Below are 25,622 nucleotides of genomic sequence, written 5' to 3' on the forward strand. Positions count from 1 at the left end.
TCTCTTTAATTTAGGGACGTTTTCTTTCATAATTTTGTTGAAGATATTTGCTGGCCCTTTCAATTGTAAATCTTCACTCTCTTCTATACCTATAATCCTTAGGTTTGGTCTTCTCATTGTGTCCTGGATTTCCTGAATGTTCTGGGATACAAGCTTTTTGCATTTTGCATTTTCTTTGACTGTTGAGTCAATGGTTTCTATGGTATCTTTGGCATCTGAGATTCTTCCTTCTCTTATATTCTGTTGTTTATATTTGCATCTATGGCCCCTGATTTCTTCCCAAGGTTTTCTGTCTCCAAAGTTGTCTCCTTCGTGATATCTTAGTTGTTTCTACTCCTGTTTTTAGATCCAGGATGGTTTTTCTCAGTTCCTTCATTTGTTTGTTTCTGTTTTCCTTTAATTCTTTAAGAGATTTTTGTGTTTCCTCTTTCATGACTTCTGCCATTTGACTCACTTTCTCCTGCATTTCTTTAAGGTTATTTTATTTATTTATTTATTTATTTATTTATTTATTTATTTATTTATTCATTTATTTATTTTGGCGTTTCTTCTTTATTGGCTTCTATCTCTTGAGCCTTATTCTCCTGAATTTCCTTAAGTGATTTTTGTGTTTCCATTATATGGGTTTATAGCTTATTCTCTATTTCTTTAAGAGATTCATTTATGTCCTTTTTGTGTTCTTCTAGCAGCAGCATGACCAGTGATTTTAAATCCAAATCTTGTTTTTCTGGTGTGTTGGGGTATCCAGGACTTGCTGATGTTGGAGAGTTTGGTTCAGACGCTGCCATATTGCCTATATTTCTGTTAGTAGCATTCCTACATTTGCCTTTAGCCATCTTGTTATCTCTGGCATTAGTTGGTCTTGTCTCTGGCTGATGTTTGAGCCTCCTGTGAGGCTGTAGGGCTCTTTCCGCAACACTGGATGGCTTTGTTTCCCCTGTCACAGATTGCTGATGTGCTGTCCTCCTCTTGCGTGCCCTTGGAGCCCTAGTGTGCCTTGCCCCAGATTGTATCTGTGAACCAGGTTGCACCCGTTTGCTCCTTCAGGGAGTGCTGATGGTGTATGCTGCAGGGACCTTTTCCGAGTGCTGATCACTCTGCCCGGCAGCCGCTCTCCTAACCTGGTTGGTGCACAAAAGGCTAGCCTAGCTGCTCAGGCCCTGAGTCTAGGCAAAAGCCTGGCAGGCTTAGGCCCGAGCAATGTTCGCCTCGGACTATGACTATTAACTGGTTCTGTCAGGTAGCCAAGATGGTGGTGTGTGCGCTCCCAGAAAGTGCCAGGAGAGTCTGCTGGGCTGACAATCTCCTGGCTGGGTTGGCACACAGATGGCCCACCGGACAGCCCAGGGCCTGGGTGCAGTCCAATGCCTGTCGACCTGATGTTGGCCTCGGGTTATGTTTGCTTACCTCAGGCTGTCAGTTCTCTCTGGCGCCTGAGAGCCAAGATGGTGGAGAGTCTCTCGTAACTGACTGGCAGGAGGCAGAGTTCTGATGTGGCTTCAGTGCAGTGAAAGGCGCTGTAAATCCGCTTTAGCCTGGTTGGCCAGCTATTGTCAGTGGTAGCAGGCACAGGGCCTGCCAGGACCCTGTTGCCTTGGTTCCACTGCTGATGGCCCTTCTGCTGGACAAGCTGCTGCTGCTGTTGCTGCAGCTGCCGCTGCCTGAAAATGAGTCAGCACTTTCATTCTTAGACATTAACCCAATATACATTTAAATATATCTATTTAAAGACTTTTCACCTGTGGAATATCAAATGGCTGAGAAGCACCTAAAGAAATGTTCAACATTCTTAGTCATCAAGGAAATACAAATCAAAACAACCCTGAGATTTCACCTCACACCAGTCAGAATGGCCAAGATCAAAAACTAAGGAGAAAACAGGTGCTGGCGGGGATGTGGAGAAAGAGGAACACTCCTCCACTGCTGGTGGGGTTGCAAGCTGGTACAACTACTCTGGAAGTCAGTCTGGCAGTTCCTCAGAAAACTGGGCATGACACTTCCAGAGGACCCCGCTATACTATACTACTCCCGGGCATATACCCAGAGGATTCCCTGGCATGCAGTAAGGACACATGCTCCACTATGTTCATAGCAGCCCTATTTATAATAGCCAGAAGCTGGAAAGAACCCAGATGTCCCTCAATGGAGGAAATGGATACAGCAAATGTGCATATTTACGCCATGGAATACTACTCAGCTATTAAAAACAATGAAATTCTTAGGCAAGTGGGTAGAACTGGAGAATGTCATCCTGTGTGAGGTGACCCAATCACAAAAGAACACATATGGTATGTACTCACTGATAAGCGGATATTAGCCCAGAAGCTCAGAATACCCAAGAACAATTCACATATCAAATGATGTCCAAGAAGGAGGAAGGAGAGGCACCTGGTCCTGGAAAGGCTCGATACAGCAGTGTAGGGGAATACCAGGACAAGGGAAGCGGGAAGGGATTGATTATCGAACAGGGGGAGGGAAGAGGGCTTATGGGATTTTCAGGGAGGGGGCATCCAGGAAAGGGGAAATCATTTGAAATGTAAATAAAGAATATATCTTATAAAAAAATAAAAAAATAAATAAAACTTTAAAAAAAAGATTGTACTAGAAAGTGTTTGCCATTTAGACTGAAAATAATGTCATTGAAAATCAAAAACCTTATTTTTATGATCACAAAATAGTAAACTTAATAATAGAACATATCTCTAAATATTCACAAATTGAAAATAGCATTTATGACTGTTGTGTTAATGTTGAAAATGCACTTAAGAAAAGTTTTATTATAAAATACCTAGCCATTGCCTTGCCTTTATTACTAAACTAAAATCATTCGAATTTTAATTTCCCAGAGATAAAAATACAAGCAGCCATTTGTATTAGTTGGCTGACTGTGATAACCACACATGCATTTCATTAGCTTACAAGACCACGTGCTTATTTGTCACTGATGTTCCATGTTGGTCCCTCTTGTTCTCTGATCCATGTGCTCCATCCTTCCAGTGAAGGATCCAGAACATGGAGGAAGTACCCATCAGGCTTACAACAGCGTGCAAAACAACAAAAGGAAGCTCATTAAAGACGTCTGCCTTGAATTTTGTATCTCCCTATGATAAAGACCAGAGTTGATAGAGCAGAAGAAATCTACCCTACAGAGTAACCACAGCAAGTGATAAGGACTGGATAGGGATTGAGTCCCTTTCAGAAGGAGACAAAGTCAGGATGACTATACATGGCCTTTCATAATTTCTTCCCAGTTTTATATCAGACACCCTGAAAATACTGTGTGAGATAGCCTAAGATCATGAGCAAATTGATAATGTATTTTACAGAGAAATAAAATTGTATCCCTGTCAATAGATCTTATTAATGAGATAGTCTGTACAATTTTAAATTACCAGCTTGAATGATGATAAAATAAAAGCCCTATGAATAGTTTTCTATTTAAAAAAAACACCAAAAAAAAAAAAGACTTTTAAGTTCTTGACTTCTTTAGCTATAATAGCCAAAATTGTGAAATAGCCCCAGTGCCCATCAGTGGTAAATAGATCATCAGATATTGTTATCTCTTTATAGAGGTATTCTACTCATAAACAAGAAGAAATTAAGCACAAGGAAAGAAAGGAAGGAAAGGAAGGAAAGGAAAGAAGGGAGGAAGGAAGGAAGAAAAGAAAGAAAAGGAAAGGAAAGAAAGAAAAGAAAGAAAGAATTTTTTGAAAAATGGTCTCTTATCTAGCTGTCATAGAACTCTGTTATGTAGACCAAGCTAGCTTAAACCCCACAGACACCTGCCTGCCTCTGCCTCCCAAGCACTGGGATTTAAGGCATGCGCCATTGCCCAGCCTGAAACAGAGAATTTTAGTAACATAATAGACCAAATGGAGCTAGCAGTTAAATACTCTCTACACAACAGTACCGCCATACACATCCTCAAACATTCTCAGGCCACACACACAGTCTCTTTAACAAATTAAAAAAAAAAAATTTGACGTACCTCTTCTGACCATAGAGAAATGAACTAATAATGGAAGAAAAGCAGAAAAATCTACAAATATGTGGAAATTAAAACAGTGGTCCTTTAAATAACAAGTGGCTGAAAATAGGAATTACAGTGGAATTGAGAACATTTCTGGCATCAATAAAAGTGAAGATACAACATACCAAAACTTACAGCATGTGATGGAAGCTAAGAGGGAGACCAGTCACCTGAGATTTCTAAACTTCATACTTGAAGGAACAACAACAGGGAAAAGCTAAACCCAAAGTTAACGAAAGGAAGGGTTAGTGACCATAAGAGCAGAGATAATGGAATACAAAATAGAAAAGTCATAGAAGAAATGAGTAAAGCCAAGATTTGAAAATATGAGCAATGACAGAGCAAAATAATGAAGTGGAGGCATGACAATTGATGTGAGAGTTACGACAATAGTAGGAATAACTATACACTAGGCAGTTAGTAACTAGAGGAAATAGGTAAGTGAGTAGAAACAAAACCCTACCAGGACTGAATCATAAGAAAAAATAAAAAAGCACGAGGAGACCTGTAACTATTGGGGAAATTGAAATAGTACTTTTCAACAAAAAGCCTAAGCCCATTATAAATAGTTACCCCAATCTTAAAATACTAGTGAACCTAATTCAGTTAAAACAATAATATGTAATAAATAGGTGGGATTTATGCCTGCAATGCTATGAATCAATAAATGTACATAAACATCTCAGTTAATACAGAAGAAATATTTCACAAAATTTAGCATTCTACCATGATTGAAAAATACCATGCTTATCAGATTAGGACTATAAGGAAAGGAAACTACCTCAGAATAATAAAGACTGTATCTGAAAAGCCCACAATTAACATCACACTCAGCAGTAAGCTTTTTCTATGTTTGAGGCAACATGCAAGGGAAGTTTACTTGTTGCTATACTGTTCAACTCAGTACTTAGAATTCTAGCCAGAATAATCAAAAAGAAGAAGAGTCGGGCACTGGTGGCATATGCCTTTAATCCCAGCACTTGGAAGGCAGAGAGGCAGGTGGATTTCTGAGTTCAAGGCCAGCCAGGGCCACACAGGGAAACCCTGTCTCGAAAAACCAAAAAAAAAAAAAAAAAAAAAAAAAAAAAAAAAAAAAAAAAGCCATTCTGCTTGGAAAGGAATTAAAAGGACCCTCCCCCCCCCCCAATAAATGACATAATGTCATACACAAGAAATTGAACATGGGTGAATCCTAAGCCTCATTACAGACTAAACAGGCTAGATGCAAACAACTACTATACTCACGTTAACCATGAGTTATTCCATGAACAGGAGATTTTATTAAAAGCAAAACTGTGTCAGTAGGTCAGTTGCTGCCATAGAAATGAGACCACAGAAAGACCTAGGAAAACTTGGGGCTTATTGTTTTTTAAACTCACAGCAATTATACTCTTAGAATTTGTAGGTAAGTTAATATCCCAATAAAGTAATCAAACCCCCATTTTGTATTATTTTGTGCCATCATTAATTTGAAAATAAAGGTTTGCTAAGTATTTGCTCGTCTGACATGCTTGCGTAAGGCCAACCCTTGCTCCCCAAAGTAGCATGGTGGCACATGACTGTAATCCTTGCACTTGGAGGATGAAGCCTGGGAGCACTCAAGGACGAGAACAGCCAGAGCTAGGCAGGGAAACCTAGCTAGGTTAGCTAGGCAGGGAAACCTTGTCCCAGAAGACAAAGGATGAGACACCTAGAAATTAACCCAAGCAAGCGTAAGATTTCTCTATAGGCTTAGACTAAAAAGATCTGAATAAATTGATGGAAATTGCTTTTTTAAGTTTTGTTATTACATTTATTCATTTACTTGTAAGGGAGAGAGTAAAGGTCATAGGACAATGCTCTTCATCTAGAGATTCAGTTCTATCTACCAGGTTGGTCATGGGATCAAACTCAGGATGAATGAATGCACTTACCTGGTGCACCATCGTGCTGGGCCAATAAAAATTTCTGACTCTTGAATTTTGAGCAGTGCCTTCTTTCGTGTATCTGATTCTAGAAATTATAGGGGATAGTTATTACTGAAAATAACATAAATTTGGTGTGCTGTTTATCAGTTTATTGTGAAAATTGGTGTGCTGTTTTACAGTTTAAAATTGTAGCTTTATAATAATAGGATGTAACAGATCCTGGTGGCAAATACTCATTTCTACAGAATTGTTGTGACTGATAATTGGCTTTTTAATAAATCCTGGTGGGTATTGTTGGAATAAATAGGAAAAAAGACTACTCTTTCCTTCATGCTCCCTTCCTCTCCACTCTGCACATCTGCTTCACTTTACTGAGAAACTAGTGTGAGTGTGACTTTGCTGCAGTACTTTCTAAGGCTACACTTTTCTAAGGTTTGTCCAATCAGAGAACATGCTGCAAACTGTGAGGACTGGAGATGGATACGAGCACCCAGGTAATAAGCCAGGCATTCTGAGAATATCTAACTGCAGCACAGAAGAGGAGGCTGACCAGACCTTGCTGGCTTCCAGCCTTGCTAATGAAACTCAAGCCCAAGGTCGGTGAGAGCCCTTGCCTCTGAACTATAGGCAGAGGCAATAAAGGATGACACATTATGTTGTCATTTAGCCTTTGCGTCTACATACAGGCATTGCCCTTGCACACACATGCCCACACATATTCACAAAGACATGTGCATCATACATGTGATTACCCCACACAGAAAAAATTAAAAATTAACAAATCAGAATAAGAGAAGGTAATGCCTGTTTGGGTATTTATTTCTCCAGTGCAGATTATCTCAGATACAATTGGTAAGTATTCATGATAGCAATGTAACAGGTTGTCTTAGTTCTTATGTCATTTTTTTTACAAGCTTAGTGTCTTATCATCAAATAGAAGCAAGAAATCAGAATAAATGAGCACAGCTGAATGCTGTATCTGAGGGAAATCGAGTAGAAACAATGGTGCCTATTTACTTCAGTGTGGCCTCTGTTCTCTGATCATAATGGTTAGTCTTAGAATTATATATCACATACCTATCCCATCATTTTAACAAGAAAATAGCTTCCTTCCTCTAGTACTTTTTATTAATATTTTAGCATTTCTTTTCAACTGCAGTAATATTTTTTATTAGAACTGTTTTGTGTGTTGTTTGCAGGATTGTAATCGTTTTTGAAAGGGTATTTCTGGCTCTAGTTTCCCTTCAATGTCTATTGGACACATGCGCAGAAGAAAGTAATTTTAGAAAAATCATACTTCATAGAAATGTTTCATATGAAATACGTATTCCAGAAAATGGACTATAAAACTTCATCGTTATTAAGACAATTACTTCATGATCTAAAATAATACAACTGGGGCACAATCTTACAATAGATTTTTAAATTTTTAAATCATTGTTAGAGATGAAATGAAATGAAATGATGGTGTATTGATTGTGTAGATTCATGGCACATTAGATTTGGTGATTTATTAGGTATCAAGAACCTAAAGACCTACAAATTAATTTTTAAAATATAGCTATTTTATAACAGGAAATCTATATAGCTAGTGGCATAGTTTCTTTTCTGTTGCTTAAGAAATTACTGAGACTGGGTAATTTTTAAAGAAGAAGGGGTTGGGTTTTGGGGGGTTAACTCATAAATCTGAAAGTTCAAGAGCATGGTGCTAGCATTTGGTTGGCTTCTGGTAAGAGCTTCATAGCAGATTTGAAAGTGAGTGTCTTAGCTAGGGTTTCTATTATACCATGATCAAAATGAAAGTTGAGGAAAGGGTTTATTCCACTTACACTTCCCTATTAGCTGTTCATCATTGAAGGAAGTCAGGGTGGGATCCTGGAGGCAGGAGCTGATGCAGAGGCCATGGAGGATATTGCTTACTGATGTGCTTCCCCTGGCTTTCTCATCCTGCCTTTTTATAGAACCCAGGACCACCAGTGCCTGACATATGACAACCAATTAAGTTTTACAAGAATTATATTAGTTTGGAGCCCATGACTAAATTCCATGGATTTTTGTTTATTTCTTTTTCTTGTGTTATTGTTGTTGTTGTTATTGTTATTACTACTACTACTATTATTATTATTATTATTAATTATTGAAAAGGGTGTGTGTTCTAAGTGCACATGTAGAGATCAGAGAATGATTTTTTGGGAGTGGTTTTTTTGTGTCCACCTTGAGGTTTGGGGATTAAACTTAAGCTATCAGGCTTGACTGAGGAGTGCTTTTATCCACTAAGCCAATCTCACTTGGTCTAAATAATTTCCCCAATTGAAAAATTTTGCATGCCACGCTTTGATCATATTTACTCTTCTTTCTCACCTCTTAAGCAGATTTATCCTCACCTCCTTTCTCTGCTCACCTAATTTTGTATCCTTTTCCTCCCATCAAGATCAATTTGTGCTGCACAAATATTCTTGGATATATGGTCTTCCCCTGGAGTACTGTCAACTTACCAGGGGTTATGCTCCAAGAAAATGGTTCTCAACCTTTGGGTCATGACCCAAGAGGGGTCACATATCAGATATCCTACATATCAGAGCTTTACATTATGATTCATAACAGTAGCAAAATAACAGTTGACTAAGTAGTAATGAAATAATTTTATGGTTGGTGGTCACCACAGTATGATAAACTGTGCTAAGTGGTTTAGAAAGATTGAGTTAAAGTAGAGATTAGCTGTGAACATAGAAAATTTCTTATTGAGTGATTAGAGCAAAGATAGGATTCTAATGTGCTGAGGAGAAAATGAGAGAAGGAGGTGGGAACTGGGGAAGCAGACCTCTTTTCTTTGTAAAAGGCGAAATGTACTGTGCAACTTATATACATAAAATATAGGGAGAATATCAAGAAACTAAAGACATTTTTTGAGATAATAAAGGCAAAAGGATAAGAGAAAAAAGGTTGTTTTTTATCTTTATGGGAGGAAGCTAGAGTTTATAGTAATTTGTATTTCTAAAATACAAATTACCAAAGCCGCTTTTTAAATCTTAGCAATATACGTTTTGGAGTCATATAACATCCATGTCTATTAGTAGGAAGGGTCATAAGCATCATCTTGTCCAGTGCCACTTTGTAGAAAGATAACAAATCCCACATAAGTTAAATGACTGTTCTAAACCAGACCATAGATTATAATAATTCCAGACTAAAGGGAAGTTCTTCCTGCCCCTTTGATTGGTGTTGTTCATATGGCATTATTTACAATATGATTTGCTTATGAGTTGAGTTTTATATAGACATTGTATTTGATAATAGAGTTCATTTGTACATCCTGTGAGGCTTTGCTACATAACAAATTGCCTTAAAATTCTGTGGCTTAAAATAGCCGTCACATGCTATTTGCCATGGCTTGCTTTGTGAGTTGTCTGGGTTTAGCTGGGATCACACCTGTGGCAAAGTCAGTGACAGCTTGGCCTGGAAGCGGGAATCAGGGTGGCTCTCCCTTCTGTCTGGGGCTTGGTGCTGTTTGTTGCCTGGAGCTCTAATTACTTACTCAAGGGTCTAGATGACATTCCTTGCATAGTAACGAGAACATTCTAGAAGGATGGGAGATGGAAATATTGACCTCTAAACTTGCACAGCATGTTTACCACTGAATTAATAAAAGAAAGTTTTAAAAAGGCTGAAGGGAGCAGTTCCATTTTTTAATGAAAAGAGGTGCGGGTATTTGTAGCCATGGGATTTCCCACTTTCATAGAATATTTTAAGTTATAATTTTAGCTATTCAACTTCCTATCAACTTTCCACTTTAATATAAAGCAAAACAGATGCTGATTGAATGAATCTTGGTTCAGCATATAAGAAACAAAATTTTTGATAATGAAAATAATTATGCTAAAATAAGCTATATGTTGTAACATTTGTATCCTCTAGCCTTTAAAATAAAAATGCTATATTCAGTAAATCACTGCACAGAATGTTGATGTAGCTATTAATTTTCTCTGCCTGTTATATTTATATCATCATTAGCATTATCATCATCTTTGTGGATCATTTTTTCATGTTTTGGCGATTATTTAAAAAACCAAGTTTGCTGCTGGCCTGGCCTACATAGCCAGCCAGGGAGATAAATAGTGAAGACCCATTTCTCCCCACCCCAAAATATGCCATAAATAAATGCAGTCTTCACCATTTATGCCATGATTAGTTGGAAAGTTTGATGAAGTCTGTTCCTGGTGAATTTGTTTTTCCTTCTTGGTTAAGTAACAATATTGGGATTTTAAAATAATTATTGTGGTGCTGGAGAATGGTTTGAAGGTTATGAGCAGGTACTGCTCTTGCAGAATACCCAAGTTTGACTTCTGGCACCCACAGCAGGCAGCCCACAACCACCTGGAACTCTGGCTTCAGGGGGTTCAACCCCCTCCTTTGGCCTCTGTAGGCATTTGCATTCACAGATATTCACACGCACATGTGCATGCTTGCTCTCTCTTGCTTTCTCTTTCACTCACACACTCTCTCTCTCTCTCTCTTTCTCTCTCTCACACACACACACACACACACACGTGCATGCACTCTCTCGCTCTCTCTCTCATACACACAAACACACGCAAACAATTAAAAGTTTTAAAATAAAATCTTAAAAAAAAAACAAACAAACTATATGCCAGGAAATTATGTCTTTATTAGCACTAAACTTACTATGGAGTTTTTATAGATTTGAATTTTATTACTATTTTATTCAAGTATATTTCTCCTATAGTTATTATGATGATACTTTAATACATCAGCTACAATGTATTAAATAACTCTTGTCTTCCATGTAGTCTTCTTAGGCTGAATTTTTGAGTGTTTGTATTTATCATTTTTCTTCTTTTCTCCGTAGGTACTACAAGGGCTCCCAGGGATGGGGAAGTCCCAGGGGTGGACTATAATTTCATTTCTGTTGAACAATTCAAGGCACTGGAAGAAAGCGGAGCATTGTTAGAAAGTGGAACGTATGATGGTATGTCCCCAAATATTAAATCTACTTCCAAATAACCAGAATCATTTCAGAGGGAATATCATCAGTAAATGCAATTTTTAAAAAGTTTATTTGGGAGGACTAGGGAGATGGATTAACAGTTAAGAACACTGGCTGCTTTTCCAAAACACTTGCTTTTGATTTCCAATATCTACATGATGGCTAGCAACTGTCTTAAACTCCAGTTACAGGGGATCCAGTGCCCTCTTCAGTCCTCTGTGGGCACTGCATACATATGGTACACAAATATACATGGGGCAAAATAACTGTATGCATAAAATAAAGTCTTAAGACATTATTTGAAAATGTTATTTTCTTTTGATAGAAAATTCCCAATTTACTAATTAGATGGAATTAGACAATAACCAAAATATTACATTGCATTAAGAATTAACCAAACTGGCAAGTTTACATATATCTAAGCAGTTCACCACCATCGTCTAAACCTAGCAAGTGCTTGTGGATGGTTCTCTGTCCATGGCTGGAGGTCTAAAGTCCATAAACTTTGATAAGCCTGTGGGTACCTGAAAATCTTGCAGAAAAGAAAATAGATATTGAGGGATAACACCAACAATTGATTTTCATATCTCTGTTTCCTGTGCCCATTTGTTTCCCTGAAGTACAAACTTGAGGTCAGTTTCATCTTTTTAATGATAACACACCTTTCCCTTGGCAAGCTTATCCACTCTCATAGCACTTTATACTTTTTCATCATGTTTTTTCTGCTTTTATAAGGATGGCTTTCACAACTTCTGTGTAATAAAGATAATGCCTTTCTTGCTTTATTCTGTCTTCAGTGTATAGAGATGATGTTCAGTAAATACCCTTGAATGAATGCATCTCATTGGCATGCATGCTTTGTGCATGTGTGTGCATATTGTTTCACTTCAGTTACCACGTGTGGTCATTTCATCCGGGTAGCCACTTCCATGGTTTCTTCTCACTGCTGCATTGTAGGTCCTTTATTGAGTTCATCCTTATATCACGGTTGGTCCCCTCCTCCCTCGCCCGCTCCAGTGTCTTCCCTTTGTTAGTTCCATCCTGCCCCTTGCTACAATGCTGGGCTTCCTCAGGCTAAGCTCTCATACTTCTGATCACATCCCTTTCTTATTCAGAACGTTGAGTCATTTCCTTCTTGCCTGTAAACTCTGGCCTATTTTTTCTGGCTTCGGCTCACATGAATCATCCATTCACTTAAAAATTGATTTGATCATGTTTTATTTATTCAGCAACCACTTGACAAGTACGTACTATGTGCCAAGTCTTGCAAGAGACCTAGGAATATTGTGGTGAACAAGATCAAAATGCTATTGCTTTAATAAATTCTGTATTTTAGTACGGAAGGTAGAGAAAATTTAAGTATAAACTGAGATGCTATGAAGGAAACAAAACAAGAAATGTAAAGAAACACAATAGGAATATAGTTTTCGCCAAGTGAGGATGTGTCAGAGGAATGGCAGGCTAGCTTGTCTTCACTTTTTTTCACATAACATTTTTATGGGAACATCTATGGGAATTTCACATCATGTATCCCAATCACACTGATTTCCCAGTCTATCCATGTGTGCCCCTCTACCCTGGGACATCCCCCCAAAAGTAAAAATTAAAATAAGAATAAATAAAAAAACCCAAGTCCAGTAAAGATCTGGCCTTCTTCATGAATTTTGTGTCATCCTTGCACGGGCCATGCTAATCTCTGTGCAGCTCCAATTTTAGTCTGTGTGCTGCCTAAGCCAGCACTTGTTCCCACCTTTATTCAGAGGGCTTGTGTCTTATTTATTTAATACTCATTTTGTTTATACACATTCTTACAAAAATGTTTATTGTATCCTTTTCACATATTTATTATTTATATGATCTCTGTTCTTTGTCTTATTTCATTCTTTATTGTTTTTACATATTATTATAGCTTTTAGATTACTTCTTGTTATTACTATCCTACATTTATCTGAATTCATTACATTTAATTCTTAAATAGTATGCCATAGTTTGAGTATCACATTTTATTTCATCTTTCTCCTGGTGTTAGACCAAATTTTTTTGACTTGTAGAATGTACTCAGCTTGATGAAATAGTTTTGAATAGTTGTCTGTTTTCATTCTTCACAGTGGAGAACAGGGGCTCTTGTTTGATAAGTTTACAAACTATGATTCTAGAAGTAGACCTATTTCATGGAGAAAAGTAAAAGCAAATACAATTACAATCAAGTATAAAGGAACATGCCTATAATCCCAGTACTTGGGAGACAAGAGGCAGCAAGATCAGGAATTCAACCTTAGCCTTGGATAAGATCCTTTTCTTAAAAAGAGAGATCCCAGCATGGTACTATTTACCTGTAATCCTAATCCCAGTACTTTAGAAGCAGATGTGGGGCAGAGGTGGGGGCAAGGGGCAGAGAGGCAGCACAGATGGATCTCTGGAAGTTAGAGACCATTCTGGTCTACACAGCAAGTTCTAGGCCATTTGGGGCTACATACTGAGACTCTTTCTGAAAAAGAGAGAAGGTTGGGGAGAAGTGAGAAAATTCTGCTAAATATTAATTTTTAAAAGATAAATCTAATACCTAGAAGATATGAATATACCTATATTCATATAAGTAAACATGTTTATGGCATATACAACTCTAATATGATTCAGATATTATTATCTACAATTTCAGGTTTGAAATACTTAATAGTTGATAGCTCTATAAATTAAAAGGTTTTTCTTTTCTTTTTTGTTTTTTTTTGGGGGGGGTAGTTTTTTTTGTTGTTGTTGTTTTTTGTTTTGTTTTGTTTTTGGATTTGGTTTTTCAAGACAGGATTTCTCTGTGTAGCCCTGGCTGTCCTGGAACTCACTCCGTAGACCAGACTGGCCTCGAACTCAGAAATCCACCTGCTTCTGCCTCCCGAGTGCTGGGATTAACAGGCGTGCACCACCACTGCCTGGCTGGTTTTTCTTTTCTTAATTAAAAGTTTTTAGATTAAAAAAATCCATTTTGCCTGCCTGTATGTATGTATGTATGTATGTATGTATGTATGTATGTATGTGTATATGTATGTGTATCATGCTCATGCCTTGTAGAGGTTAAAAGAATGTGTTGGATCTTTTAGAACTTCAATTATGGATGGTAGTAAGCTACTATTTGGGTGTTAGGAATTGAACCTGGGTCTTGAACAAGAGAAGCAATTGCTTTTAATGCTGAGCCATCTCCCCAACCCTGAGAAGACTTTCTTAAAGAAGGAAACTATTTAAAAAATTATTATGAAACCCCAAAATCTAGTGACTAGATAGCAATTTGTACTCTGCATTTTCCCTTAACTTTTCCTTAAGAATATGCTAATTTTTTTACAATTAGTTGAGAATTTTCAGTAAAATATATTTCTGTTGGTACTATCATTCCCTAAAACACATGTACTCATTTCTATTTTGGTTGATCCAAAATCCTTGATAGTGTGAGTATTGAGCTTTAAAATGGAAAAGTAGCTGGGTATGTTACTACCCATCTTTAATCCCAGAAGAAGCACTGGCAGGTAAATCTCTGTGATTTGAGAATAGCCCAGGTATGCATTGTGAATTCCAGCACAGCCAGGGCTACACAGTGAGGTCTATACAATAAGATAAAATGGGAAAAAAAATAAGATTATGGTACATCTTTTCTTCCAGCCAGACCTCTGCTTGCAGTATTAGGTGTTTTGCTCAGAAAATAATGAACTAACATTTCCCTTGCATCTTCATATACAGGTCATAAAATTGACAAAAAATCTAATCTGTTTTAATACAAATCTTTGTATTCATCTATTTGGCATACCCCACTTCAAATATGTGTTTGAAAACAAAGAAATAATTGAGTTTGACCTTTTAAATATTGATAATTGTACTTATAGTCAAATTCACACAGATTTCACTGTAATGTTTTCTCCTTCTAACATATGTATTTAGGGTATACTATTTATTTCTAGATTTGTCTTAGTCTTATGTAGCCTGACATGATATTTTTCTATTTAGGGAAAAACAACCAATTATTTTTTTTTAATTTCCATTATGTCAATCTGTATCTTAATTACCTCTTTTAGAGCTGAACAGTTTAAAGATTTAAACAGATTTAAAATGTGATATTTTATAAGCATAATAATAAAAGGCAAAAAATGTTTTATTCTTAAATTATATTTTGCTTTTTATAACAGTAACATAATGATTGATATAAAAATCAAAAGAAGTAGAAATAGTGACAGTTAAGACAGCTAGACTTGCTGAACACTTTCCCATGGTGCCTGCCTGCTCAGTGCGAGCTACATGACAAACTGACCAAGTACTGGTACTGGAAAAATCAAAATATTCCTCATAGAAAAACATTAAATGATCTCTTGCTTTTCAGAGTGTGTGCTAGTATAGAGCTAGATACATAATGGCTCTTCAATAAATTGTCAGGTAAAATAATTCAAGTGTGCAGAAAGCTTTTTTTAAATTACACAGCAGCTTATATTCCTATATGAAATAGTTTTTAGCCTTTGTATATATCCTCATTTTAGTAAAAATAATTCATTTTATACATTATAACAAAATCAGTTCATTTTATATACCTTTTTTCATTATTGCATAAGAGAATTGATGCTTTTATATTTCCAAATTCAGCCCTAATTCAGAACCTGTATAAAACAAAATGAAAATACAAACAGTATTTGTATATTAGCTAACATGGCAAGATACAGAAATTGATCCATACAGATGCTTGGCCTTTAGTCAGTAGCAGAGGCCATCTTTAAGCTGTACTTAAGTAGCTTGGTCAGTGTTTGTGCTTTCAGCTGCCATTTCTGTACATCACAGGAAATTTCTATGGCACACCCAAGCCTCCAGCAGAGCCTAGTCCTTTCCAGCCCGATCCAGTTGATCAGGTCCTCTTTGACAATGAGTTTGACACAGAATCCCAAAGAAAACGAACCACATCTGTCAGCAAGATGGAAAGGATGGACAGCTCTCTCCCCGAAGAAGAGGACGAGGAGGACAAAGAAGCTGTTAATGGCAGTGGCAGCATGGGTTTGTAAACATTAACAACTTCTGATTGGATTTAGATTGGCTTTAATCTTGAATTAAAATACTTAAATATTTCTTGTACTATATGCAGAGCAAGTGGCAGAATTCTAATTCTCTATGAAAGCTGTGTGTGGAACAATGTATATTTCTGAGGATCAACTTATAAACTAACATGAGTTAGCAACAGTAAGCTATGATTAATGATGTGGCATCACCTTGTTGCCTGAAATACTTGTGATGCTGGGATATGGGAATCTTTCTGGCATAGTTCTACTTCTCAGGAGTAAAACAAAAATGGTTTTATAATACAGCCTATTGTTTTATAATACAGGCTATTGTTCTAACTTCTCGATACTTATGTTTAATGTTAAATGAGTTGGACAGTGTATTTGGGTGTCAAAACAAAAATAGTGTTTTAAAAGGTATAGTCATTTGGAATTACATTGAGAAAGTATCTTAGATCATTTAGTTGGTTTTCCTTTTGTCTTGCATACTTATTTCCCCAGACGTAACTCGCTTCCAGATTGACTACTACATTGGATACCTTTAAATCTTTATTATATATTCTACAAGGAAAATAAACTAGGGATTTCATTCATTTATTCATTTAACAAATAGTTATTGAACATCTGCTGGGCTACTAAGTGCCAGGACAAACTAGAATTTGTTCTAAATGCCAGGAATAAAATAGTGAACAAAGCAGCCAGATCTCAGAGCTTACTTTCTGATGAGAAAAACATAGCTGGATAAACAACATACAGCATGACTGATGATACTAAACAAAGCGTGCGGGGAAGTAGAAAGTAGAGGTAGTCAACTTGCAGTTTTAAATAAACTGTCAGAAAAGACTTGAAACAAATGAGTCAAGTCCACCTATCCAAGAGAAGAGCATTCCTAACAGAGGCAACTGTAAATTTAAATTCCTGAAATGATAGTATGCCTGGAATATTTAGACAACAGCAAATGGTTTGAGCAGAATGATGGAAAGTGAAAGAATGCAGTAGTGACAGGTGAGGTTGGGCAGTAATGACAGGGAGGAAAATATATGCTGCATAGTTCTAGAGGCCAGCTCAAGAATTTAGTGGGTTATTTTAAGATGTGAAGTCACAATTGCTTTTCGTGAAGAGGACTGTGTAACAGGCTGAGTGGGCTCATTCAGCTCCTCTGTTGAGATAGGCAATAGGAAGGCATGAAGAGGGGTAGCAATCAGAGAGCTACTGTAGACAGAAGGAAGAAAGTAACCAGTTATGTCAGATGCCATTGATAGTTTACATGAGATGTGGACTGAGAATTGGTTATTGGATTTGATTGTGTGTAGATCATTGGTGATCTTGGTAAGTATAGTTTTATTAAGGAAAGTTCAGAAGCCTTAAGAGGGTGAGGTCCATAGAGAAATGGAGGAGTTGAGGTAGAGGAAATCTAAATTGTGTGAAGATGGTTTGGCATAGAGTGGAAAACTTGGGAGCCTTGTCAGAGGAGAAAGATAACTTTCTTTTTAAAGAATGGAGAAGTGACATGTTTTTATGTGGGAAGATATGATCTAATAGATAAGGAAGATTGGTGGTATAGAAAGGAGAGTGACTAAAGGTAGGAAGGAGTTGTTAATAGTTGGAGGGTTGCCAGTTTCCATCTGCACACGGAGCTGATCCTGTTCCACAGTGCCCCATACCCAAATACCGCAGGGAGAGAGCTGGTCTCCCAGGAGTGCTAGCACACCTGTGAGCACAGGTAATACCACCACTTCTGCTCAAATTCCTGGCCCAAGAGGGACCAGCCCAAAGTCATCAGGACACAGGAACAAAGGAATACCTGGAGACAGGATCCTTCAGGTTTCTGTCTGCACTGAGAACTGACCCTGTGCCACAGCTCTCCATACCCAAATTCCTCCTGGAGAGAGCTGGTCTTCCAGGAGTATTGACATACAGTCTTGCAGGAGGGACAAGCCACAATCAGAAACAGCCAGACCAGCTAACACCAGAAATATCCACATGTGGAGAGGCAAGGGCAAGAACATAAGCAACAGAAACCAAGGCTACTTGGCATCATCAGAACCCAGTTCTCCCACCACATTGAGCCTGGATACCCCAACACACCAGAAAAGCAAGACTCTAAAGTCACATCTCATGATGATGATGGAGAACTTTAAGGACATAAATAATTCCCTTAAAAAAATACAGGAGAACACAGGTAAACAGGTAGAATCCCTTAAAGAGGAAACACAAAAATCCCTTAAAGAATTACAGGAAACACAACCAAACAGGTGAAGGAATTTAACAAAACCATCCAGGATCTAAAAATGGAAAGAGAATCAATAAAGAAATCACAAAGGAGAAAGAAATCCTAGGAAAGAAATCAGGAGTCACAGATGCATGCATCACCAACAGAATACAAGAGATAAAAGAGAGAATCTCAGGTACAGAAGATACAATAGAAAACATTGACACAACAGTCAAAGAAAATGGAAAATGCAAAAATCTCCTAACCCAAAATATCCAGGAAATCCAGGACCCAATGAGAAAACCAAACCTAAGGATAATAGGTATAGAAGAGAGTGAAATTTCCCAATATAAAGGGCTAGTAAATGTCTTCAACTAAACTATAGCAGAAAACTTCCTTAACCTAAAGAAAGAGAAGCCTTCAGAACTCCAAATAGACTGGACCAAAAAAGAAATTCCTCCTATCACATAATAGTCAAAACACCAAATGTACAAATCAAAGATGGAAAAATAAAAGCAGTAAGGGGAAAAGGTCAAGTGACATAAAAAAGGCAGACCTAATTAGAATTAGACCAGACTTCTCACGAGAGTCTGTGAAAGCCAGAAGATCCTGGGCAGATGTCATACAGACTCTAAGAGAACACAAATGCCAACCCAGGCTACTATACCCAGAAAAACTCTCAATTACTATAGATGGAGAAACCAAGTTATTCCATGACAAAACCAAATTTACAAATCTAGCCCTACAAAGACTAATAGACAGAAAACTCCAATACAAGGAGGGATACTCTACCCTAGAAAAAGCAAGAAAGTAATTTTCTTTCAGCAAACCCAAAAGAAGACAGCTACACAGACATAATTCCACCTCTAACAACAAAAATAACGGGAAGCAACAATCACTGTTCCTTAATATCTAATAACATCAATGGACTCAATTCCCCAGTAAAAAGACATAGACTAACAGACTGGATGCGTAAACAGGACCCAGCATTTTGCTGCATACAGGAAAGACACCTCAGTGTCAAAAGACAGACACTACTTCAGAATAAAGGGCTGGAAAACAATTTTCCAAGCAAATGGTCCCAGGAAACAAGCTGGAGTAGCCATTCCAATATCAGATAAAATTGACTTTCAACCAAAAGTCATCAAAAAAGATAAGGAAGGACACTTCATACTCATCAAAGGAAAAATCTAACAAGAAGAACTCTCAATTCTGAACATGTATGCTCCAAATGCAAGGGCACCCACATTCATAAAAGAAACTTTACTAAAGCTCAAAGCACCACACACAATAATAGTGGGAGACTTCAACACCCCACTCTCATCAATGGACAGATCATGAAAACAAACTAAACAGAGACACAGTAAAACTAAGAGAAGCTATGGACCAAATGGATTTAACAGATATTTGTAAAACATTCCATCCTAAAGCAAAAGAATATACCTTCTCAGCACCTCATTGGTACCTTCCAAAACTAACCATATAATCAGTCACAAAACAGGCCTCCACAGATACCAGAAGATTGAAATAATCCCATGCATCCTATCAGATCATCACAGACTAAAGCTCATCTTCAACAACAACAAAAGCAACAGAAAGCCCACATACACATGGAAGCTGAACAACACCCTTCTCAGTGATAACTTGGTCAAGGAAGAAAATAGGAAAGAAATTAAAGACTTTGTAGAATTTAGTGAAAATGAAGGTAAAACTTACCCAAACTTATGGGACACAGTGAAAGCAGGGATAAGGGGAAAACTCATAGCTCTGGGTGGTTCCAAAAAGACACTGGAGAGAGCATGCACTAGCAGCTTAACAGCACACATGAAAGCTCTAGAACAAAAAGAAGCAAATACACCCAAGAGTAGTAGACCACAGGAAATAATCAAACTCAGGGCTGAAATCAACCAAGTAGAAACAAAAAGAACTAGACAAAGAATCAACAAAACCAGGAACTGCTGGTTCTTTGAGAAAATCATTTCTTTCTTTCTTTCTTTCTTTCTTTCTTTCTTTCTTTCTTTCTTTCTTTCTTTCTTTCTTTCTTTCTTTCTTTCTTTCTCTTTCCTTCCTTCCTTCCTTGCTTCCTTCCTTCCTGTTCTTTTATTTATTTATTTATTTATTTATTTATTTATTTATTTATTTATTTATTTTTACCAAATGTAGTCTAACAGGAGTCAAACTGAAAAAGAAAACTTCAGTTGATAAAATTTCTCCATCAGATTGTCTAGTAGGCAACAGATCATTGAGTATTTTCTTGACTGATGATTTACTATTGCAAGTGCCATCTCTGAGCAGCTGGAATAAGAAATCAGTCTGCACAAGATGGCAATTCTATTCCTTCATGACCTCTTCTTCAGTGCCTGCCTCCAAGTTCATGTTTGATTTCCTGTCCTGACTACCATTCATAATGTACTGTAAGATATAAGATGAAGTAAACTCTTTCCTCTCAAAAAAAAAAAAAAATAGTTGGAGGGTTAGCCTTAGGAAGGAACACAGACTTTCTTCAGTCATAATAAGTGGTTCTGGGTAGATGGGCTCTGTCGATTGAATGATGGGAGCCTTTATAGTTCTTTTGTGTTTTTACTTGGTTCTGTTTTATCCATGAATTAATCAACAAGGTCATCATAAGATACAGGATAAGAAAAAAATGCAGTTCAGTGCCTTCTATAATCTGAAGCTCCACTTTCTCCAGTTTCTTTTACCCATAGTAAGAAGTAGTCTAAAAAATATTAGTGAATATCATATTTTGGTGTGGGGAGAAGAGAGAGAGAAATAAAATATATTTGCATAACTTCTAGAACACATTGTTATTATAACTATCCTATTTTAGTTATTGCTGTTAATTTCTCAGTAAGTAGCAAGATTAATAAATTGTGTAACTAGAGTTATTCAAGGAATGACTATATCAGCTTTTCCTTAGATTCTGTAGTTTAGAGGTATTGCATAAAGAAATTGTGAACATGATAGAATGTATCATTTTTAAGTTCTAAGACCGTGTTTTAAGTGTATTACTGCATTTCTTGTAGACGGCCTAGATAATAAAGTTTTAATTTGCCTATTATTACCAGAATTATATTTAACATTTAAAAATAAATTATTATTTAAATACCTGTGTTAAAAAATGTATAAAGCTGCTTAGTATAGCAGTTGAAACCATAGGCTGCTTAGATTCAAATCCTGGGTTTGCTGTTTAATGACTATGGGACCTGACAAACTTAACCTCTCTGTGGCTTGGTTTTCTCAATCTATAAAATGGTGATAATAAGAATAGAGTTGCTATGAGGATTATAAGTTAATATATGTTAAGCATTTAAAATAGAGCTTGACACATAAAAGATCTGTGTAAGTACTAGGCTGCTGTTAAGATTCTTCCTGAATTGATTCTAGTGGTGTTTTTGTTTGTTTGTTTGTTTCTGCCTTCCCAGACTAGCATCAGATGAATAGGATTCATTTTAATTAGAAAATGAAGAAAACCTGAATATTTTTATTATTATTTTTATTATTTCAAAGTTAATAAAGAAACATACATATAATAGACAAAAAAATTTACAGTATTTAATTGCAATGTTATATACGCATTGATGTATACACTTGCCATCTTGTTCAAGAAAACAAGCAAACTTTACCCTTTATGCTGTTCTGTTTCCAACAATGACAGAAACTAGAGAGATGCATTCTGAGTCATCTGACTGCTGGATGAAGACCGTTCCAAGTTATAATCAAACAAATAGCTCCATGGACTTTAGAAATTATATGATGAGAGATGAGACTCTGGAACCGCTGCCCAAAAACTGGGAAATGGCCTACACTGACACAGGAATGATCTACTTCATTGAGTAAGCAAGTGTCTGTATTTCTTCCAGCATGCCCTGCACTAGGAGAATAAATTGAAAGGTTAAAAAATAAAGAGAGCTCTTTGCTCTCTGCTCTCCCACACTCTCTCACCTCTCTGCCCCTGGGGCTCTTCCCCCCTCCACATGGTCATGGCTGGCCTTTACTCTCTCACTCTCTCTATTCTCTCTCTCTCTCTCTCTCTCTCTCTCTCTCTCTCTCTCTCTCTCTCTCTCTCTCTCTCTCTCTCCCACTAACTCTCATCCCCTACTCTGAATAAACTCTATTCTATACCAAATAGTAATAATAATAATAAAGAGAGGGAGGGAGGGAATTTGATTACTTGTGCAAATTATCTCTAAGCTTTCACTTGTTTTTATTTAAAAAAATATTTTCCATTTGAGTTGATTCTTCATCTAGTTATGACATCTCCCCTCCTCTGCTAATAATAGAGTATATTTGGCCCCTGGAGAGTGTGCATGTGTCGAAGCCAGAGGTCAACCTCATGTCCTTCCTCAAGTTCTGTATACTTTGTTTACAAGACAAGGTCTCTCATGGGACTGGAGATCACTATTGAGTTTTTTTTCTGGCTGATCAGTGAGCTTCTGTTCCACCTCCCACCACTAAAAGGACAGGGGTACCCCACCATACCTGGCTCTTTCATTTAACTTCTGGGGCTCTACCTGTATTTTATCATGCCTGTATTTTATCAATTGAGCTGTGTCCCCATTCCTGGCCTCTGGTTTTTCCTCTAGGCGATGGAAAAAAATGAAAGGAATAAAGGATATTTTGCTTCGCTCAAAGAAAAAAAGAAAGAACAACCTTTTAGGTAGATTTCTCAATTTAATAAGCTTTTCAAAAATTACACCAGGCGCTAGGTGTGGTGGTGTACACCTCTAATCCTAGTACTCAGAAGGCAGAGACAGAGGATTTCTCTCAGTTCAAGGCCAGTCTGGTATATGTGGCAAGTTCCAAGTTACATCATGAAGCCCTGTCTCACACCAACCAACAAACCAAATGACCATCATAGAGAGAAGCATATCATTATAACTTAGGTGTTTTTAGTCCTAAAGTTTGTAGATAGTGTATTGAGATAATATATTTTGGAAATACAGTAGGAAATACCACTGATCTTTAAAGTAATTGATACAATAGAACCCTATAAATAGGAGACTCTTTATGGAAAAGTATTAATATAATATTCATAGAGGTACTGAATATCACATAATTAGATAGCTTAAAATTAAATGTTGTTTAATTTATTAAATTAACAATAAAATTAAATGTTTGAATAATTTATTCAAAGTTCAATATAAAAAAGATTTTTTTATATTCCTATGTACCTGGAAGTCTAACCTTTAAAACAATTTGTTCAGAAGTAGAGTATTAATAAAGTTATATAATGTAATAATTAGGTAACTGGAATACTGAGGTCTGGGTACTACACTTTGTCTCTATCTGTATCTCTTTGTCTCTGTGTCTCTCCTTTTCCCTCCCTCTTTCTCAACCCTTTTGTCATTACTTAAGGCTCAGGACTTCAGCTGCTTGTTCAGATAGTCTCATGAATGTACCAAGTCATAGTCTAGTGCTTAAAAGACAGATTTTGAAGACAAAGTCTTTTAATACATATAGTACATTCTCATAAAGATTAGTGGACAGGTGTACACGAAACAGTACAACTACATATACTCTTACATGAACAATTGAAGGGATTTTCAAGGACAGTTAAAGACTAGGCCCTAAAATACAAGGAGAACTTATTTTTTAAAAAAGTCTTCATAGTGAAATATGTTAAAGACCTAAACCATAAGAACTGAAACTAGGGGCTAGAGAAAGATGGCTCATTGGTTAAGAGTGCTAACTCACTCTGCTTCCCAAAGACCCAGGTTCAGTTCCAAGTATGTGTGTCAAGTAGCTCACAGCCACTTGTAATTCTAGTTCCTGAGGATCTGATTCCCTCTGGCAACCTTGGGTACTATTCCAGAAAGTGGTGAATGTAGACTTATATAGGTACATATTCGTCTACATAAAATAAATACATTTTTCAACAACAATTGAAACTAAACAACTAAATGAAAATACAGAGAAAAATTATATTTAACAAAGACTTTCTGATAGGAAACAAAAGCGACAAAAACAAAGGAGGTTATAAACTAAAAACTTTCATGGAGTAGTCAGTGAATAAGAAGGCGGACTATGCAATAGGAGAAAAGTTTCCAAACCATATATAGAACAAAGTTTGTAAATACAAAATACAGGTGAATATTTACTGATAGGGTAACAGTTTTGTTCCTGTATGTAATGTGGCAGGTCTGTGTTAACTACTTATGTTAAAATGTGTGACTGTGAGAAAAGAATAATGTGGGTCCAGAATGTTTAACTTTTACATTTTAGGAATAGCCTTGTGAATACTGTTTTATTCCCTGGGGAATATTGGTTAAATTTTAGCAGATGGCCTAGTTTTGCTAAGTTAGCAATCACATTGCTTTGGTATACTCAAAGTCAGGCTTTTCTCAAGTAGAAAGTGAATTTGGTTTAGGAAGGTATTTCCACAGCCTTTTTGGTTTTTTCTGACCATTTGTTTCTCCCAGGCACCTAGGAGTTAGGATCTCTTCCATTTTACTAAATTTGATTCCACTGGTTTCATTTTAGGGATATTCTATCTGTGTAAGGATGTATGACACAGACTTTCTAAAATACTCTGTTTTCCTATACAAATTATTTAGTGTATACATAAAAAAGTGTCTCTGCCATGGTCTGCCAACAAGCATCAGATCCAAAAGTAGTCACAGACTACAAGGGCTAGAGACAGGACATGGGATGGCTTCTGCTTTATAACCATTCTCTTCTCTTCTCTTCTCTTCTCTTCTCTTCTCTTCTCTTCTCTTCTCTTCTCTTCTCTTCTCTTCTCTTCTCTTCTCTTCTCTTCTCTTGAGAAGTGGACAAGTAAAGAGAACTTCATATCACTGTGTTCACAGAACTTCAATATGCTTTTCTAATATGCCTGAGTCAGAGACGTTTTTATTATGTGTGGATGTTGTGCATGTGTGTGTATATGCATATAGCACAAGTCCATGTATGTAGGTACAGGTGCACCGTATATGTGCTGTGCAAGTGGAGGACAGAGGACAGTCTTGGGTGTAATCCTCAGCTCTGTTTCAGGACTGTTAACACTGATCATGTTCCCTGCAGTTTAATAGTTTTAGCATTTCTGTCTCGTGTGGTGTCTTGGCCTGATGCTGACTCACTGTACCCTATAATGAAATCAAGTACATTGCTCTTTGACAGCAGCTCTTGGCCCACTTCATAGAGAAGAGCATGGTCTGTCTACTCTGCTCCACCTTTTCTGTTTGTTTCTTTCATGTGATACATGTTGATGAAAATACAGTTTTATAGAATGGTGTTTAACCAGAGCCATAGTTTTTACTGGTATATTGCAGAAACAGCCACCTTACAAATTATGTTTAATCTTATTTTAAAGAATCTCTGTGAGAACAGAACCTTTGATATTTGCCTCTCATTTTCAGCCTCTTGCACTGTACATAGAAATGAGAGTTACTCAAAAAAATTACAGTACTTTTTAACAAAAGAAAGGAAGGAGTTCCTACAGCAGGCAAAC

The 25,622-nt window shown here is 36.9% G+C and overlaps 1 protein-coding gene and 1 pseudogene across 2 annotated transcripts in view; one reads left to right on the forward strand and one right to left on the reverse strand.

Annotated features, from left to right (window-relative positions):
- Nucleotides 1–25,622, forward strand: part of Magi3 (membrane associated guanylate kinase, WW and PDZ domain containing 3) — a 254,253-nt gene that overhangs the window by 147,684 nt on the left and 80,947 nt on the right. For both annotated transcript variants that reach the window (XM_052179584.1, XM_052179585.1), the window contains exons 3-5: nucleotides 10,805–10,924; nucleotides 15,749–15,958; nucleotides 21,831–22,008. In XM_052179584.1, coding sequence (XP_052035544.1) covers nucleotides 10,805–10,924; nucleotides 15,749–15,958; nucleotides 21,831–22,008 — 508 coding nt within the window. The remainder of the gene's footprint in view (nucleotides 1–10,804; nucleotides 10,925–15,748; nucleotides 15,959–21,830; nucleotides 22,009–25,622) is intronic.
- Nucleotides 12,582–12,682, reverse strand: LOC127683846 (uncharacterized; annotated as a pseudogene).

This window comes from Apodemus sylvaticus, chromosome 4 (assembly GCF_947179515.1).
Source record: "Apodemus sylvaticus chromosome 4, mApoSyl1.1, whole genome shotgun sequence".
NCBI lineage: Eukaryota > Metazoa > Chordata > Mammalia > Rodentia > Muridae > Apodemus > Apodemus sylvaticus.